Genomic DNA, 16223 nt, shown 5'->3' on the forward strand with positions numbered 1-16223 from the left:
TCTGCTTTCATTGCACACCTGGCAATCTTTATATGTTAATAGGAATCATCAAGGCAATCCTTTATATAACCCATTGAGTCCACTTGGGCCAGGTCAGAGTTCTGTGAGGTATAAACTGGTGTGTTCTGTCTCCTGCCCCTTACTTGCCCTGTCACTGCTCTGGAATGCAGTGGCGCAATCACAGCTCACTGCAGCCTCGACCTCTCGGGCCCAAGCGATCCTCCCACCTCAGCCTCTCAAGTAACTGGGACCACGGGCGCATGCCACCATGCCCTACTACATTTGGGATTTTTTGTTTTGGGGCTTTTTTTTTTTTTTTTTTGACAGAGTCTTGTTCTGTCGCCCAAGCTAGAATGCAATGGCATGATCTTGGCTCACTGCAACCTCCACCTCCTGGGCTTAAGCGATTCTCTGTGCCTCAGCCTCCCAGGTAGGTAGGATTACAGGCATGCACCACCACGCCCTGCTAATTTTTGTATTTTTAGTAGAGATGGGGTTTCACCATGTTGGCCAGGTTGGTCTCGAACTCCTGACCTCAGGTGACCTGCCCGCCTTGGCCTCCCAGAGTGCTGGGATTACAGGCATGAGCCAGTGCACCGGGCCATTTGGGCTTTTTTTTTTTTTTTTTTTGTAGAGATGAGGTCTTCCTAAATTGCCCAGTCTGGTCCTGAATTCCTGGGTTCAAGGGATCCTCCCACCTCGGCCACCCAAAATGTGGGGATTACAGGCATGAGCCACCACACTGGCTAAGCCAGAGATTAAAGACATCAAAATTCTTGGCTTTTATATTCAAAAACTTACATCCAGGTGTAAAATAGAAAGATCAATGACACATCTTCAGTTTCTTCATCCCCAGAAATAGGTATGGTGTGGGGGGAAAATAACAGAGAAAACCAAAATGCCTGGACTTGAGTCCTATCACCTGGACAGAGTGCCAGGGGAAGACGGTGGGCATGGGGGTAAGGTGAGGATGGTAGAGGATTCCCTTTTAAGTTTGGGAATCCAAGAATAGAGAATAGGGCACTTTGCTTTGGGCCAAATTGCCCCAGGAGTGGAAGCAAGTCTGAATGGCAGGACACCATCTCAGTGAGTGTAGGATGGACCACCTGGCGTGCAGAGCCAGAGGGGTCCGAGGTCAGTCTTAGAGAGAGTCCCTGTGCCTGTACAGGACATGGGAAGCAGGCAGAGATTTTCTCGGGTAGCTGAAAGCAGGCAAGCTCAAAGGGAAAAGGGTGCAGCTGCAGGCAGCCGTGTGGAGCATGGCACCTGAAGGCCAGGTGCAGAATTGTGGGCACCTCCACAGACTCCAGCATGGCGCAGTGAGAGAGGGAGCCTGGGGGATGCCATTCACTCCATTCTCACTGCCCCCAACCTGACTGATGGTTTTACTTGCCTGAAGCAATCCAAGAGTTCAGCCCAAGTTCCTGGGGCAACGTGGGCAGCCAGAGGCTGGGCGGGGCCCATGGTCTAGCTCAGGGTGCATCCTGCAGGCGTCAGGACATGCCCCTCGCACACCTGCACATGTCCAGGCACATTGGAGTCTGACACCTGCCTCCCAGTGGAGATGAACCCAGGACAGGTCAGGACTGAGAAGTGGATGGATGCGCTATCTTCCACTGAGGCTGCCCACAGCAGAACCCAGGGAGGGGTGGGAGTAGGGCAATCATTAGTGTGACTGAGGTGGTTTTAAACCTGAAATGATTGCAGTAGCACTGAATTGGAGTGAGTTTACCTGGAGGAGACTAGATTTTATTTTTCCTGCCGTTGGCGCGATGTAAACGGATTCATACCAATTTGATCGCTTAGTCATTAGGTTTTCAGTAGATGTCTGCAGAGTTTACCAGTTATTTAGGTTAACTGAGGCCTCTGGGCCTCCTTCCAACATACTCTGTACCAGCTGATAATGAAGGCAAGTCACAAGTCGAATTCCGTTACACATACACATGTGTTGGCAAGTCATTCCGCTCCACCCCCAGCCAAATTAGGTGCTCTGAGCAAACCCTGTATGAAAAGTTTACCGAATCAGGGGCTGCACACTGGACCATTTTGAAGCAAAGCCTACAGCATCCTTCCAGAGGGTTTGGACTAGTGACATCTCTAGATTATTATACCCTGTTCCAGCAAGAGAGGAAGTGCCTTCAAAAAATTATACCCAATCCAGGTGACTTGGACACCACCAATTTCACCAGTGAAAAACTATTTCTAATATCTATTATGTTCATTAGTGAAGACACTTCTGTTGATTTAAGATTGTTGACGTGCTTGTATTAGCTGTCTCTGTCTTTTTGATGAAATGCTAGCTGACCACCTCAGGTGTGTGTACTCTTAAACAGGGCACCTGAGTACCCTTAGGTGTAGGTTAAAACCGTGCACCTGGGGACTGCCATGTGCTGGCGGATCGGCTGCAAGGAGTTCCCCTGGACGACTGCCATCAGCTGTCAGCCCTCCTTAGGGATTGTCCCAGCTGGAGACAACCGTGTCACCCGAGGTCATGCCACTTCCGAGGGCAGTGCACATCCAATGAAACAATTCTAGGCTCCTGGGACAAAAGTACCTTCTTTCCTGGAGCTTGGATTCTGGTGGAGACAGACAATAAACAAGGTCAACACATGAAATATAAGCCCGTAGTGCCTTGGACAGTGATAACGTTCTAGAGAGAACGATTAAGTAGGGCAGGGGAGTGGGAGTCTTGGGGGTGGGGTGTGGACAGGGGTATGGGATTTGCGATGTCAGAGTGGACCGGGTTGATCTCTGTGGTTGGTCACTGATCAGGGTGCATTCGAATAAAGACCTGAGGAAGATGAGGGAGAGAGCCTGGTGGATACCATTCATTCCATTCTGGTTCCCCGCACGCCGACTCTGACGGTTTTACTTGCCTGAAGCAGTCCAGGCGGTTAGCTCAGGTTCCCGGGCTACACTGGCAGCCAAAGGCCGGGCGGGGCCCACGGCCTAACTCAGAGCGCACCCCGCAGGCGCCCGGACGCGCACCTCGCGCACCTGCGCACGTCCGCGCAGGTGGCCAGCGGCGGCGGCGGGACGTGGCAGGTGCGGCTCGCAGGTGCGCCGGCCCCGCCCCCACCTTCGCCTCCGCCGCGCCTCTCCCTCCGGGCGGGGCCACTTTCGGGCCAGCGGCAGGACCTGGGGGCGGTGGCCGGGGGCGGCCGTTGACCTGGTGACCGCGGCGCCGCCCCAGACCGGGGGCGCAGTCCCACTCGCTCCGAGCCCCGGGCCCCCGAGCCTCCCTCCCGGTGGACATGGGGCCGCGCCCGCCCTGCGCCCAGCTCCGCCCTGCGTCGGCCCGGGCCTGACAGAGCCCGGCAGCCATGAACGCCAACCCCCGGTGGGACATCAGCAGGGCGCTGGGGGTGGCCAAGCTCTTCCACCTGGTGTGCGGGGTCCGGGAAGCCTGCGTGACCCCATTCCTGACTCTCTACCTGAGGCAGCTGGGCTTGGCCGCGCCCTGGGTGGGCATCCTAATGGGAACCAAGCACCTAATCGCTGCCTTCTGGGCTCCGGTCTGTGCCTTCCTGGCCAAAAGCTACCGGAAACGGAGAGTGCTTCTGATCGGCTCCCTGCTCAGCTCGGTGGGGGCCAGCCTGCTGATGGTCCTGATCCCAGCGGCGGACAAAAATCGGATGCACCTCCCTTGTAATGGAAGCAGCGGCGTGACCAGCACAGACGCACTCCCGGGGGTCACACTACGTGTGAACATCACCTCGGCCCAAGGGCCTGCCTCCAGGCACCCAGCCAACAGGACTGCAGAGGTGGAAATGCCTGGTTTCAGAAACCCACCTGGTGAAAGTGACCGAGAAACTTTCCGTGATCCGCACGGCTACGTAGCGCCCTCCGTTGAAGGAGCTAGGACCACATCCCAAGTTCTCCTCCATCCTGTCACTTCGGGGCTGAAAGATCATCCCTGGGAAGTTACTTTTGAGATGGTCAAGACAGCCCTCCCCTTGCTTCCTGGGGGGAAAGGGCCCGGAAATCCAGCCAATTTGTCAGGGACCAAGGGGAAAGCCTGGGCTTTTGACCTGTCCTTGGGAGGGTTGCGGTGGACTTTCATCCTCTCCTTGGGGTCCATGGCGTTCTGGGAGCTGCTGGCAGCACCTCTGGAGCAGGTGGCCGATGACAGCCTTTATGAGTATCTGGATTTTGTGGATGCCACTGACCGATACAGAAGCCTGTGGGTCTGGAGGTTACTGGGCATGTTGGCAGGCGTGTGTGGCATCGCAGCCTTGGTGGGGCAGCTGGACTGCTTCCTGATGAACAGCGGCCCCCTGGGTGTGGTCCACTTCTATGGGTACTCGGTGGTCAGCACCCTGGCCTTACTGGTGAGCATTTTCTTTCCCATTCCCATCTGTCAGCGGTGGGAGCCCAGCTACAAAAGCGTCAAAGCACTGTCTATTGTGGGGAGCGACCCCCGCCTCATTCTCCTCGCCTTCACCGTTGTTTTGACAGGAGCCATCGTCAGTACTGTCCAGAACTTTCTGTTCTGGCACATGAAGGACCATGGGAGTGGCGAGCTGGTCATGGGTTTCTCGGTGGCCCTCAGCTTGCTGGGGGAAATTCTGCTTCATCCGTTCAAAACTGCATTGCTTAGGAAACTGCCCAGGGTGGGCCTGGTGGGGCTGGGGCTGAGCTGCCTCGCTGGGCAGCTGCTCTACTACTCTTTCCTCTGGAGCTGGTGGTCTGTCCTCCCGGTTCAGATCTTGAGTGCCATTAGCAACGGGGCTCTGTGGTGGGCTGTGGGGGCCTCAGTGGAGGACCTGGCCACTCCCCGCATGGAGAGGGCTCTGAGTGCCTTGTTCCGAGGCCACTTTTACGGGAGTGGCTGTAGCCTGGGCAGCTTTGTGGGGGGTTTCGTGGTGATGCGCTTCAGCCTGGCTGTGCTCTACCAGGCCTGCTGTGTGGCCCTGTTGCTCTGGTTGGCCTTGCTCCTGTCCATACAGCAGAGGCTGCCTCAAGAGCGGAAAATCAAGTACTCGAAGCTGCTGTCCATGGAGGTGAGTGACACCAGTGACTCTGAGCAGGGGACAGAACGTGACTGGCTTGTGAAGGCCATGAGGGAGGAACACTCAGACTGAAAGGGCTGAGAAATCCAGAGTGTGCTGATCGAGGAAGGAATGAATGGACTGAACAAAACTCAGCCTGCTGAGGACAGAAACCTACCCTGGACTGCAGGGAGTCGGGGAAGAGAGGGTGGGTCTATGCTGGAGGCCCAACAGGATCATCTCATTGCATGATTTTCTTTACTTTTGAAGTAAAAGCAGATTTAACTTTTTGCCATTCGATCTTTTTTAAATAATGGAGGAAGAATATATTTGCTTTTTTAAAAGTTCCCTGTGTAGTCACTATATGTTGATGTATAAGGTTTGCAAAAGTCCTGACTTGGGTGCTGTTGAATTCAGCAATGGCTGAAGCGATCAAATCAAACTGTCACTGCCAGGAAGACCATGGGGACCTTCAGGATTCAGTTGGCAGACAGGGCAGATGACTTGCATGAATCATGGCATTCCCAGGGGTCATAAAGGCATTAGCCTGCTTCTATAAAAGCCATGCTGTGGGCAGGTAAGAATGGTAATGAAGGGCCGGGCGTGGTGGCTCTTGCCTGTAATCCCAGCACTTTGGGAGGCCAAGGTGGGCAGATCATGAGGTCAAGAGATGGAGACCCTGGCCAACATGGCGAAACCCCGTCTCTACTAAAAACACAAAAATTAGCTGGGCATGGTGGAATGTGCCTGTAGTGCCAGCTACTCGGGAGGTTGAGGCAGGAGAATCACTTGAACCCTGAAAGTGGAGGTTGCAGTGAGCTGAGATCACGCCACTGCACTCCAGCCTGGCGACAGAGCGAGACTCCATCTCCAAAAAAAAAAAAAAAAAAGAATGGTAAAGAAAACAAACTCCTTTCTGTTCCCACAGATCTACAAGTGCCCGCATTCACACCCAAGTGCTTCCGATGGGAGAAAATAATGGGAAATGTATGTGTGTTGGGAGGAAGTGGGAGGTTAATAGGTTTCATTCTTACCTTTTCACAACTGTGTGTCCCACTTAGAATCATCATCTATGTTTACATCAGAGCAAGGGAAATTTCATGTCTTTTGAACTCACATTTTGCATGCTCTGCCTCACAAAGCACATGGAGATGTTAACATCTGTTTTATTGGGGTGCAGACGTCTCCATAGGTCAAGGTGCTATAGGTTCTCCACACTGTACCTGTGCCCAGGCACTTGGTGGGGTTTTGGGAGTGACATACTAGTGCTTCTGCCTTCTCAAACTCTCCCAGGGGAAAGGCCTGGAATAAAGGGTCCTTTATTCCAGAGGGCAGCCCCCAGGGCCCAATTCTTCTACCTTATCATTAGTTAAATATAGGATATTGAATTTAGAAGAAGCCTCACTGCACTAATGCAGAAAATGTCTCGTAGCTGGAGAGGCGGAAGCAGACATATGAATGTCCACTGGGTCAGACAGGGTTCTAGGATCTTTATTTGTTGTTGGTTTTGTTTGTTTGTTTTTTGTTTTGTTTTGAGACGGAGTCTCGCTCTGTCGCCAGGCTGGAGTGCAATGGCGCGATCTCGGCTCACTGCAACCTCCAACTCCCTGGTTCAGGTCATCTCCTGCCTCATCCTCCCGAGTAGCTGGGATTACAGGCACGTGCCACCACGCCCAGCTATGGTTTTTGTTTGTTTGTTTTTTGTTTTTTGTATTTTTGTATTTTTAGTAAAGATGAGGTTTCACCATGTCACCATGTTGACCAGGATGGTCTTGATTTCCTGACCTCGTGATCCGCCCACCTCAGCCTCCCAAAGTGCCGGGATTCCAGGCGTGAGCCACTGTACCCGGCCCTTTATTTGTTTTTTATTTCTCCCTAAGAATCTTTAAGGTACAAATAACAAAAAAATTACCTCCACCCTAAACAATTAGAGATTTCTCATATATATATATATATGACATTCAGGGGTGAGCAGCCTAGAGATGGTGCCACTGCTGGATGATGCCACTGGGGATCTACAATCTTTTCATCTCCTCACACTGTCATACTCAGCCTGAGGCTACCTTCCCAGATTTGTACCCTCATAGGAACAAGATGGCTGCTGCTCTTCCAATCCTTTCATCCGTGTTCCAGGCAGGAAGAAAAGGGAAAGACAATAGGGCAAAGGGAGAAACAGGAACAAGTGTCTGTATCAAGAAAATAGGCTGCACAGTGGGTGGCTCATGCCTATAATCCCAGCACTTTGGGAGGCCAAGGCAGGAGGATTGCTTGAGCCCAGGAGTTGGAGACCAGCCTGGGAAACATAGTGAGACCTTGTCTCTACCAAAAAAAAAAAAAAAAAATTACATTAGCTAGATATGGTGGCGTGCACCTGTAGTCCCAGCTACTCAGGAGGCTGAAGTGGGAGGATCACTTGAGCCCAGGAGTTTAAGGCTGCAGTGATTTGCGCCAGTGCACTCCAGCCTGGGTTACAGAGCAAGACCCTATCTCCCCCCACCAAAAAAAAAAAAAAAGGAAAGATAAGCCCCCCCAGAAACTCCTCAGCTGAGTGGCCACTCTAGCTGCAAGGAAGTCTGGGAGGAAGTATTTTCAGCAAGGCACAGTTATACACCGAGCAAAATCAGGGTTGCATTAGGAAGAGGGGGTTGGATATGGAACTGGCAACTAGCAACATCTACAGCGGCCTCCAGGATGGAACTCACAGCCAGGTCCAGCTTATTGCAAAGCCTGTATTCCTTTCACCCCAGTAAGCCAGCTTCCCCCACAGAAATGACATTAGCAACCCCAAGAAATACTCTATGAATAAATCAAATTTGTTATCGGCATTTTACAAATGAGAACATGGATTCTCAGAAGTCACACACTGGGTCACTGGCAGAAACATCATCAGAATCCTGGATCTCCTTACTCCAAATTTGGGGCATTTTCTTCTGTGCCAGTAGTTCCCCAGCCTGGCTGTCAATCCAAGTATGAGGAGCATATCCTACAAGCCAGGTTCCTGGGTTCCATCAGAATCTCACAGGTGGGGCTCAGCAATCTGCATTTTTGGAGCAATCTCCAAGTGATTCTGATGTGGTTAGCCAAGCACTGTCTACTCGGTTACCCTTTCCAGCTCTATCTGTCTCAACACTTCTTTGCCAAATGTTTCTATTTGCAGTGAAGCAAATAGCAACTATTGAGTGGTCACTCTAGACCAGGCACTGTTCTAAATAAAGCACATAGTGTATTCGTACTAGCTCATCAAGCGATCATAGGATGTAGTCACTATTAGCATCTCCAGTTTCAGATGGCAGAACCGAAGGTTCAGTGACTTGCCTGAGGTCACGCAGCTAGTAAGTGGCAGAGTTGATATTCAGATCCAGCCTGGTGGCTCCTGGGCCTGAGATTTTAATCACCGTGCTCTATGGTGGAGAAACTGAGGTGAAAGCCAGGGCGGGGAGTGGAATTAAATGTTAAGATCTAAGGTAGCTATCACTTGAAATTGACTGGATAGCAGATAATATTTACTATTTAGACAGAACATACAGTAGTACCAAAAAACAAACACGTGTATGTCCTCTTAAACAAAAGGATGAGGAACAGGAACTGGCTTAAGAAAAGAGTTAAGTAAGTAAGTGTGATTTAGCCTGAAGAAGAGGAAGAATGTAGAGAAAAAGAAGCATGAGTTGGGGGAAGGGGCTGTAGAGGAGGAGACTGAAGACAGAGGGAGGTGACGACTGATGGATCTAAAAGGTTTTATGGGAAGGATGGGAGGCCGAGGCGTTCGTTTGGGCTATTTAGTTAATGTTTGACTTTATGTTTTCTTTAATGAATGAAGCCCCTTTTTCCAAAGGGAAAAAAAAAACATTATGCTACTTGCCATGGGGAATTCAAGGATGAATGAAATGCACAGTCCGTGCCCTCAAGAAGCTAACAGTCTAACTAGAAGATTTACTTACACACACACACACACACACACACGCAAACACACACACACGGAAGCACAGGACAGTGTGGGAGATGTCACAGAAAAAGTATTACTAGAGTTTAAGAAAGAGATCATTTCTGACTCAAGAACTCAAATAAGGTTTTGTGGAGATTATATTTAAGTCTAAGTCTTCAAAGATAGCTAAACTTTATTTTATTTTGTTTGTTTGTTTGTTTGTTTGTTTATTTTTTGAGACGGAGTCTCGCTCTGTCGCCCAGGCTGGAGTGCAGTGGCGCGATCTGGGTTCACTGCAACCTCCACCTCCTGGGTTCGTGCCATTCTCCTGCCTCAGCCTCCCGAGTAGCTGGGACTACGGGTGCCCGCCACCACACCCGGGTAATTTTTTCTATTTTTAGTAGAGATGGGGTTTCACTGTGTTAGCCAGGATGGTCTTGATCTCCTGACCTCGTGATCCACCCGCCTCAGCCTCCCAAAGTGCTGGGATTACAGGAGTGAGCACCCTGCCTAGGATATGTAAACTTTTAACAGGTAAAGTGAGGGTGGTAACCTGTAAACTGTTAACAGGCAAAGTGAGGGTGGTAACCTAGGAGAGGGCATTCTATGACTATATAAACAAAGCTGCAGAGGTGAAAAAAAGCATGAAAAATACTTGGAGGGTAGCAAGAAATACAGTTTGGCTAAAGCGAAGGATTTGTGTAGGACGGTGCTTAAATGCAAGGCTGGAAAGAGAAACGGGACCAGGTCAGGGAAGGCCTTGATCCAGTAGACTTTGGATAAGACATGGAGGGCTCTGATCAGGGTTGTAAGAGGCCACACTGAGCTTTTTTTTTTTTAAGTAGCTTTATTGAGGTATCGACATGTAAAAAACTGCACACAATCAAACACTTGTGACATGCCTCCTGCCCCTTTATAATCCCTCCTCCCTAGCCTGCTCCACTTTGGTCCTGGGCAACCACTGATCTACTTTCTGTCACCATGTGTTAATTTGCATTTTTAAAGACTATAGTATGTCCTCTTTTATTCTGACTTTTTTCACTCAGCATAATTGCAATGACTTCTGACACCAACGACCAGGAGCTAGACTCAAGGTTAAGGGCTCAAGACTGCCCTCACTTCAGATGTAGTCACAAGTTTAAGGGCTTCCCACTCCCCTCTCAGGTTTGATAATTCACTAGAAAACCCCACAAGACCCAGGAAAGAATGACACTTACTATTACAGTTTTGTTATAGCCAAAGGTTACACATCAGAACCAGTTAAAAGAAGAGATGCACAGGGCAACGACTGGGAGGATCCCAAACATGAAGCTTCTGTATCTTCTCCTTGTGGAGTCAGGACAAAGGACCCTCCTAGCACACTGATGTGAGCCAAGACAGAGTGTAGCCAAGCAGTCCGACTCACCCAAGCTCTGATAGCCATTGTTTTTATTAGGGGCTTCACCACATAGGTGTGACTCATTGGATCACTGGCCTGTAACTCAATCTTCAGCCCTTCTCCTCTCCCCAGAAGTCAGGCCTATATCAAAAGCTCAAAACCCCAACCTTCTAAATCCATGGTTGGTTTTTCTGGTATGGCCAGCCCCCATCCTGAGTCATTCCATTCGCATAAATCATGTAAGGTCCCATCATGAGTCACCTGATCAGCATAAACTCAAGTGTGGTTGATGGGCCAACCACCAATAACAAAGACACTCTTTGACTTGGAAAATTCCAAGGATTTAGAGCCCATCTCCCAGGAACTGGGGACAAAGGCCAAATTCTTTATTACGCAGGATAAGTAATTTGAAAATCAGCAATGATCTTAAGTATATTAATAGCTTCTTCCTTTTCATTACTGAGTAGTATTCCATCGCATGGATATACCACAATTTATCCATTCATTTGTATTGTATTATATTACAATGCATTTCAATTCCAAAGATGTTATTGTTTTCAGTTTTTGATGATTACAAATAAAACTTTTTATGAATATTCATGTCTAAGTCTTTGTGTGAACACACACTTTCATTTCTCTTGGGTAAATACCAAATCAAATGGTAGACATATGCTTAACTTTTAAAGAACTGCTAATAGTTTCCCAAAGTGGTTGTGCCATTTTACATTCCCACCAGCAGGGCATGAGAGTTCCAGCTTCTCTACAACCTCGCCAACACTCTGTAAAATCGATCTCTTTAATTTTAGCCATTCTAACAGGCATGTAGTAGTAGAGTTGTGTCTTGGTATCCTGGGGGAATTGGTTCCAAGACCCCTCCCCCAACAGATACCAAAATCCAAGGATGCTCAAGTGCCTTGTATATAATGGCATACTATTTGCATATAACTTATGCACGTCATCCCATACACTTCAAATCATTTCTAGATTATTTATAATAGCTAATATAATGTAAATGCTATGTAAATAGTTGTTGTTCCCTATTTTTGCATTTGTATTATCTTTGTTGTTGTTGTTTGGATTATTTTTGATCCACGGTTGGTTGAATCAGCAGGTACAGAGCCCACAGATGCAAAGGGCAGACTGTATCTCATTGTGATTTTAATTCACATGTCCCTAATAACTAATGATGCTGAGCCTCCTTTCTCTGTGCTGTGCTTTTGAAAATTAATCAGCACCATAGAAGTACGCAAGAATAAAAACAACCTCAGGTGACTATAAGAACACATTACCTATCAGAAGAGTAAATGCTTCAGAGCAGTGGTCTTTGTTTCTAGAATACTTTAGTGGGGGGAGTGGGGGGTGGAACCAGAACAAAACAAAAAGTCTTGATAACTTCGTGTCTTGGATAGTTTTATATACTCACAAGCCTAAAGCTATTGAATCAAGCCAGATGATCTCTAGAGGTCCCTTTAAGAATTCTTTGTTTTTACATTTTTTATTAGCAATGCTTTTGGAGAAAGACATTAGAGAATTCTAATGTATGCATGGGGATATGGCCTTTGTAGGAAAACGCTGACACCATTGACTACTTTCAAAGTTTATAAAAATGTAGAAGTACAAAAAATTAGCCAGGTGTGGTGGCAGGTGCCTGTAGTCCCAGCTACTCAGGAGGCTGAGGCAGGAGAATGGTGTGAACCTGGAAGGCAGAGCTTGTAGTGAGCCGAGATCGCACCACTGCACTCTAGCCTGGGCGACAGAGCGAGAATCTGTCTCAAAAAAAAAAAAAAAGTGGAAAATGATCTTCAGTGCAAATTCCTTCGTTTAAACAAAGCCTGTCCCTGTCGCTCTGTTTGCCGCATGGGTCTCCAGATGCGGGATGGGAACAGTAATCTTCCTGACAGGCACATCTCTACAGGAAGCCGTTCCTGACCAATACCCTACTTTTTCATTTCTACTAAAGTTGGTTTACCATTCTCCCTCTGACCTTGTTTAAAAGAAGTGGCTTTTCACGTTTTAGGGCATATCGTTTCCTTTAATAATCTGATGAATGTCACAGGGGCTGTCCTCTGAAATATGCATATCAGATTTTTCAAGCTGGTCACATTTCATGGATAAAACAACAACAACAACAACAACAACAAAACATTCACTGGCCTCAGGTTAATTAAACAGATGAACCTACCTGAGGCAGATTTTCTGCCAAATATCTTCCCAATGGCCCAAATTAGGAAACCTCCTTTCTAATTTCGTCTTCCCTTTACTCCACGACCTGTGATTTTGCTATCACGAGCTTCCCAAATTCTCTTCACTTTGCTGCTTCTCCTTGTTCAGCCCTGCAGGCTTCTGTCTTTACGCCGGCAGCACCCCGGGGTGAGGTGTTGTAGAGTCAGAGACTGCGATAGAGGGAAGTGGGTTCAGAGTGAAGGCCCTGGGCTCAAGCATTCTTCAGGTCACCCTTCCTTCATAAGTATGTATTGAGCAAGGCTGTGATCCGTCAGGGTGCTGGGTGAGTCTTTAGGAATGCGTCTACCACTCCCTCCTGCATGACGTCACCGGATGCCTCCCACATCTTCCCGGGGTAACTAATGTCACCTCCCCATGGCTTTATGCCATTCTGCACATTTTGTTCCCAGGGCCACAGTCATTGTTTGGCAATGCACATGTGAACTACCCTGTCCAGTCAGAGTAACACTCAACGGACTCTCTCCCTTGGATATGAGGCCAGTGCTACCCACCCTGTCGATTTGTGCAGACGTGAAACCTCGAACTGCACTTTGCTTCTATGACAAAGCCTGCCTGGGAACGATACTGACAATTTAGAAGGAAAGACCTAACCACAAAAGCATGTCCACAAACAGAATGGGACAGGACAAGGTAAATGTCAAGTGAGAAGTTCAAATAGTGAGCGTTTTTCTCTGGGCAGACGGGACAGCTGAGTGCAGGGACCTTCCGAAAAGACCCTCATGGAGTTTATGAAATAAGCCTGCGTGTGAAGGAAGCACTGGGTCATAAAGTCTTAGACTTCAAGCTGTGACTTTCACTCTCTTACCTACTTTACCAGTAGGTCAGTTAAGCTTCAGAGAATCAAAAGTAAACACAATTCTTAGCTCCTGATCTTGTAGCTGTTAAAGATATTGAGTTTGACACTCTGACATGTCTTGGTTCCAGCTAAGAGGAAATTAAATATTGACTGAGCCATTAACCATTACGCTAAGGTATACTTAGACCATTATTTCCCAAGTGAGTTTTGTAGAACATGCAATCCTAGTGGTGTGGAGGGTGTGGAGGGTTGGGGAGAGCATTACATAAGGATTCTGTCTGTGGTCAAACAACTGTGGAAAATGACGCTAATTATTGTCACCCTTTAGAAACTTGTGATGCCTGTTAGCAATTAAAGACTCTCAAAAGCCTGCAGTCAACAAACCTGTTTCTCTCTCTTTGACCTATAATTCCCCTTATTTGGTGTCACAGCCTTCTTCCCATGTAACACTAATCACAATCTTTCAGAACTAGTGTTCCCTGGAAGACCCTTTGAAAAATGCCATTTGTAGTATTCTGGATGATCTTTTCAACCCAATAGAGTTGATGCCAGGGACAAATCTGGGCTCCCACACCCAGACTAGCAGGAATCTTGTGCATCGTGCTAATAAGAGCGAGATAAAGCTTATCTCATTAAGTCAGAGCATCGAATGTATGAAATAAGATATTAGTACGGCCTCATTTTACAGGTGAAGTGACTAAGGTTCAGAAAGGTTAAAATTCAAAACTAGGTCTCTCTGACCACAGAGTCCATCCTCTCAGCTGCTACGTTCAGCCAACTCAGGCAAGTGAAGAGGCTCTTCCTAGCAGGGGAGCAATGATCAGGGGCAGGGGCACAGTAGAGATAACACATCAGATATGTGTGTAGATTTCATAGGAGATTCATGGAAAATAAAGTTGGAAAGATGTGTTGGAACAGACTGTGAACCTCCCAAGCCTCAGTCTAAGGGAAACAGAACTCACACGGGTTGAAATTTGCTTCTGCTCTCTATGCCTCACACCTGCACACAGCAATACTCATAATTCTCATACGAATCTCAGTTTACAGTAGGGGAAACTGAAGCTCCGAAAGGTTAACTGACTCAGTTACCCATGGTTGTGACTATTAAATGGTAGAACCATAGCTTGAACCCAGATCTGGCTACTGGAAATCCACGGTCCTTCCTCTGAAGATTATGGGGCCTCTAGAAGAGAAGATTTGACCAGCCAGTGGAGAGGACTGAAAGCTTTTATAACTCTTGCCTGTTGCAAAGTGAACAATGAGTCTGAGTTAATGGAGATTATGGGTGCTGAGACATTTGTTTTGGACAGACCACCGCAATTTTCCAGGCAAGAAGAGGCTGCATCTCAAAAGGTATGGGAATCAAATGACAACACAGCACATGTATTGGAATTTCAGAAGTGGAATCAACAAGACAGCTCTTGGGTGTTGATTGGATAACAGGGCCGGGGATCATCCAAGAAGGAGTATCAAGGATCGCAGATGATTTTGTAATTTTGAACCCAGGTGATGAGGGGGAAATTCCGCAGAAATGGCAGAGCCCAGGAGCCCATGAAGCTGTCCATCCAAAACCTGAAACCAAAGTACAGACCGTAAGAATTATAGACAATACAGGTCGGGTGCGGTGGCTCATGTCTGTAATCCCACAACTTTGGGAGGCCAAGGCCAGTGAATCACCAGGTCAGGAGATGGAGACCATCCTGGCTAACAGAGTGAAACCCCGTGTCTACTAAAAATAAAAAATAAAAAACAAAAAATTAGCCGGGCATGGTGGCGGGCTTCTGTAGTCCCAGCTACTCAGGAGGCTGAGGCAGGAGAATGGTGTGAACCCGGGAGGCGGAGCTTGCAGTGAGCTGAGATCATGCCACTGCACTCCAGCCTGGCAGCCTGGGTGACACAGCGAGACTCTGTCTCAAATAAATAAATAAATAAATAAATAAAAGAATTATAGATAATACAGCAAAAACTCCTTATCTGCTAGCTTCCTTCTACAATTGCTGCCTGTCACTGAGACCAGAAGCCCTGCCACTTGGTGACGCCTGTGACATGGAGCAAAGCAGAAGGCAAGCTTGGCATCCAGTGGCTTTCTACAGCCGTGTTCATGAAACCTTTATCTTTTTGCAAGCCTGGCTGTGAAATGGCCTGGAGACATGAGTCTCCACTGGACTGAAGTTCTTTGCAATCCTGGGAGCCTGTGGTCCCTGACAGAAATGTGACTGGTGAGGTGTTGCTATGGTTTGAATATCTGTCCCCTCCGAAACTCATGTTGAAATGTAATCCTCCATGTGGCAGTATTAAGAGGTAATTGGTTTAAGAGGTGATTAGTTCATGAGGGTGCTGCCATCATGGATAAGTGAATGGGTTAATGAATTAATGGGTTATTATAGGAGTGGGGCAGGTGGCTTTATAAAGAGAGAGACCTGAGCTAGCATGCTCAGCCCCCTTGCCATGTGAGGCCCTACAACACTTTGGGACTCTGCTGAGAGTCCTTCCCAGCCTGAAGGCCCTCCCCAGATGTGGCCCCTTCACCTTGGACTTCTCAGCCTCCATAACTTTAAGAACTAAATCCTTTTTCTTTCTTAATTACCCAGTTTCAGGTATTCCACTATAAGCACCAGAAAACAGACTAAGACAGTTGTCATTGGCCGCAGAAGTAAAACTTAAAATATGGCCCCTGGGTAAGTCACTTACCCCACTGGGTCTCAGCTCCCATGTCTGAAAAATGAGGGCCTTGGCCTCTATGACCTTCTAAGTTTGTGCCTCTCGGCCTTTATGTGATTCCCTCCTTTGGGCCAAGGTCACGCCAGCCCTTCTCACCCTGCAGAATAGCACAGCATTCTGGAACCCGGGATATGCTGGGGCCTGGAATGAATGTTCATCTCCTTCCCCAGA

The 16223-nt window shown here is 48.1% G+C and overlaps 2 protein-coding genes and 1 long non-coding RNA gene across 3 annotated transcripts in view; 2 read left to right on the plus strand and 1 right to left on the minus strand.

Annotated features, from left to right (window-relative positions):
- The first annotated feature begins 3077 nt into the window (after positions 1–3077).
- MFSD6L (major facilitator superfamily domain containing 6 like) lies at positions 3078–5338 on the plus strand. The gene has a single exon (XM_050765321.1). The coding sequence runs from the start codon at positions 3324–3326 to the stop codon at positions 5082–5084; it is 1761 nt and encodes a 586-aa protein (XP_050621278.1). The 5' UTR covers positions 3078–3323; the 3' UTR covers positions 5085–5338.
- Positions 4847–16223, plus strand: part of MYH10 (myosin heavy chain 10) — a 318611-nt gene continuing 307234 nt past the window's right edge. The window contains exon 1 of the mRNA XM_050765168.1: positions 4847–4856. The gene's annotated coding sequence lies outside the window, so the exon portion shown is untranslated. The remainder of the gene's footprint in view (positions 4857–16223) is intronic.
- Positions 14122–16223, minus strand: part of LOC126939841 (uncharacterized) — a 41537-nt gene continuing 39435 nt past the window's right edge. Inside the window, exon 3 of the long non-coding RNA XR_007720463.1 lies at positions 14122–14903. This is a non-coding gene — a long non-coding RNA (uncharacterized LOC126939841). The remainder of the gene's footprint in view (positions 14904–16223) is intronic.

This window comes from Macaca thibetana, chromosome 16 (assembly GCF_024542745.1).
Source record: "Macaca thibetana thibetana isolate TM-01 chromosome 16, ASM2454274v1, whole genome shotgun sequence".
Taxonomy (NCBI): Eukaryota; Metazoa; Chordata; class Mammalia; order Primates; family Cercopithecidae; genus Macaca; species Macaca thibetana.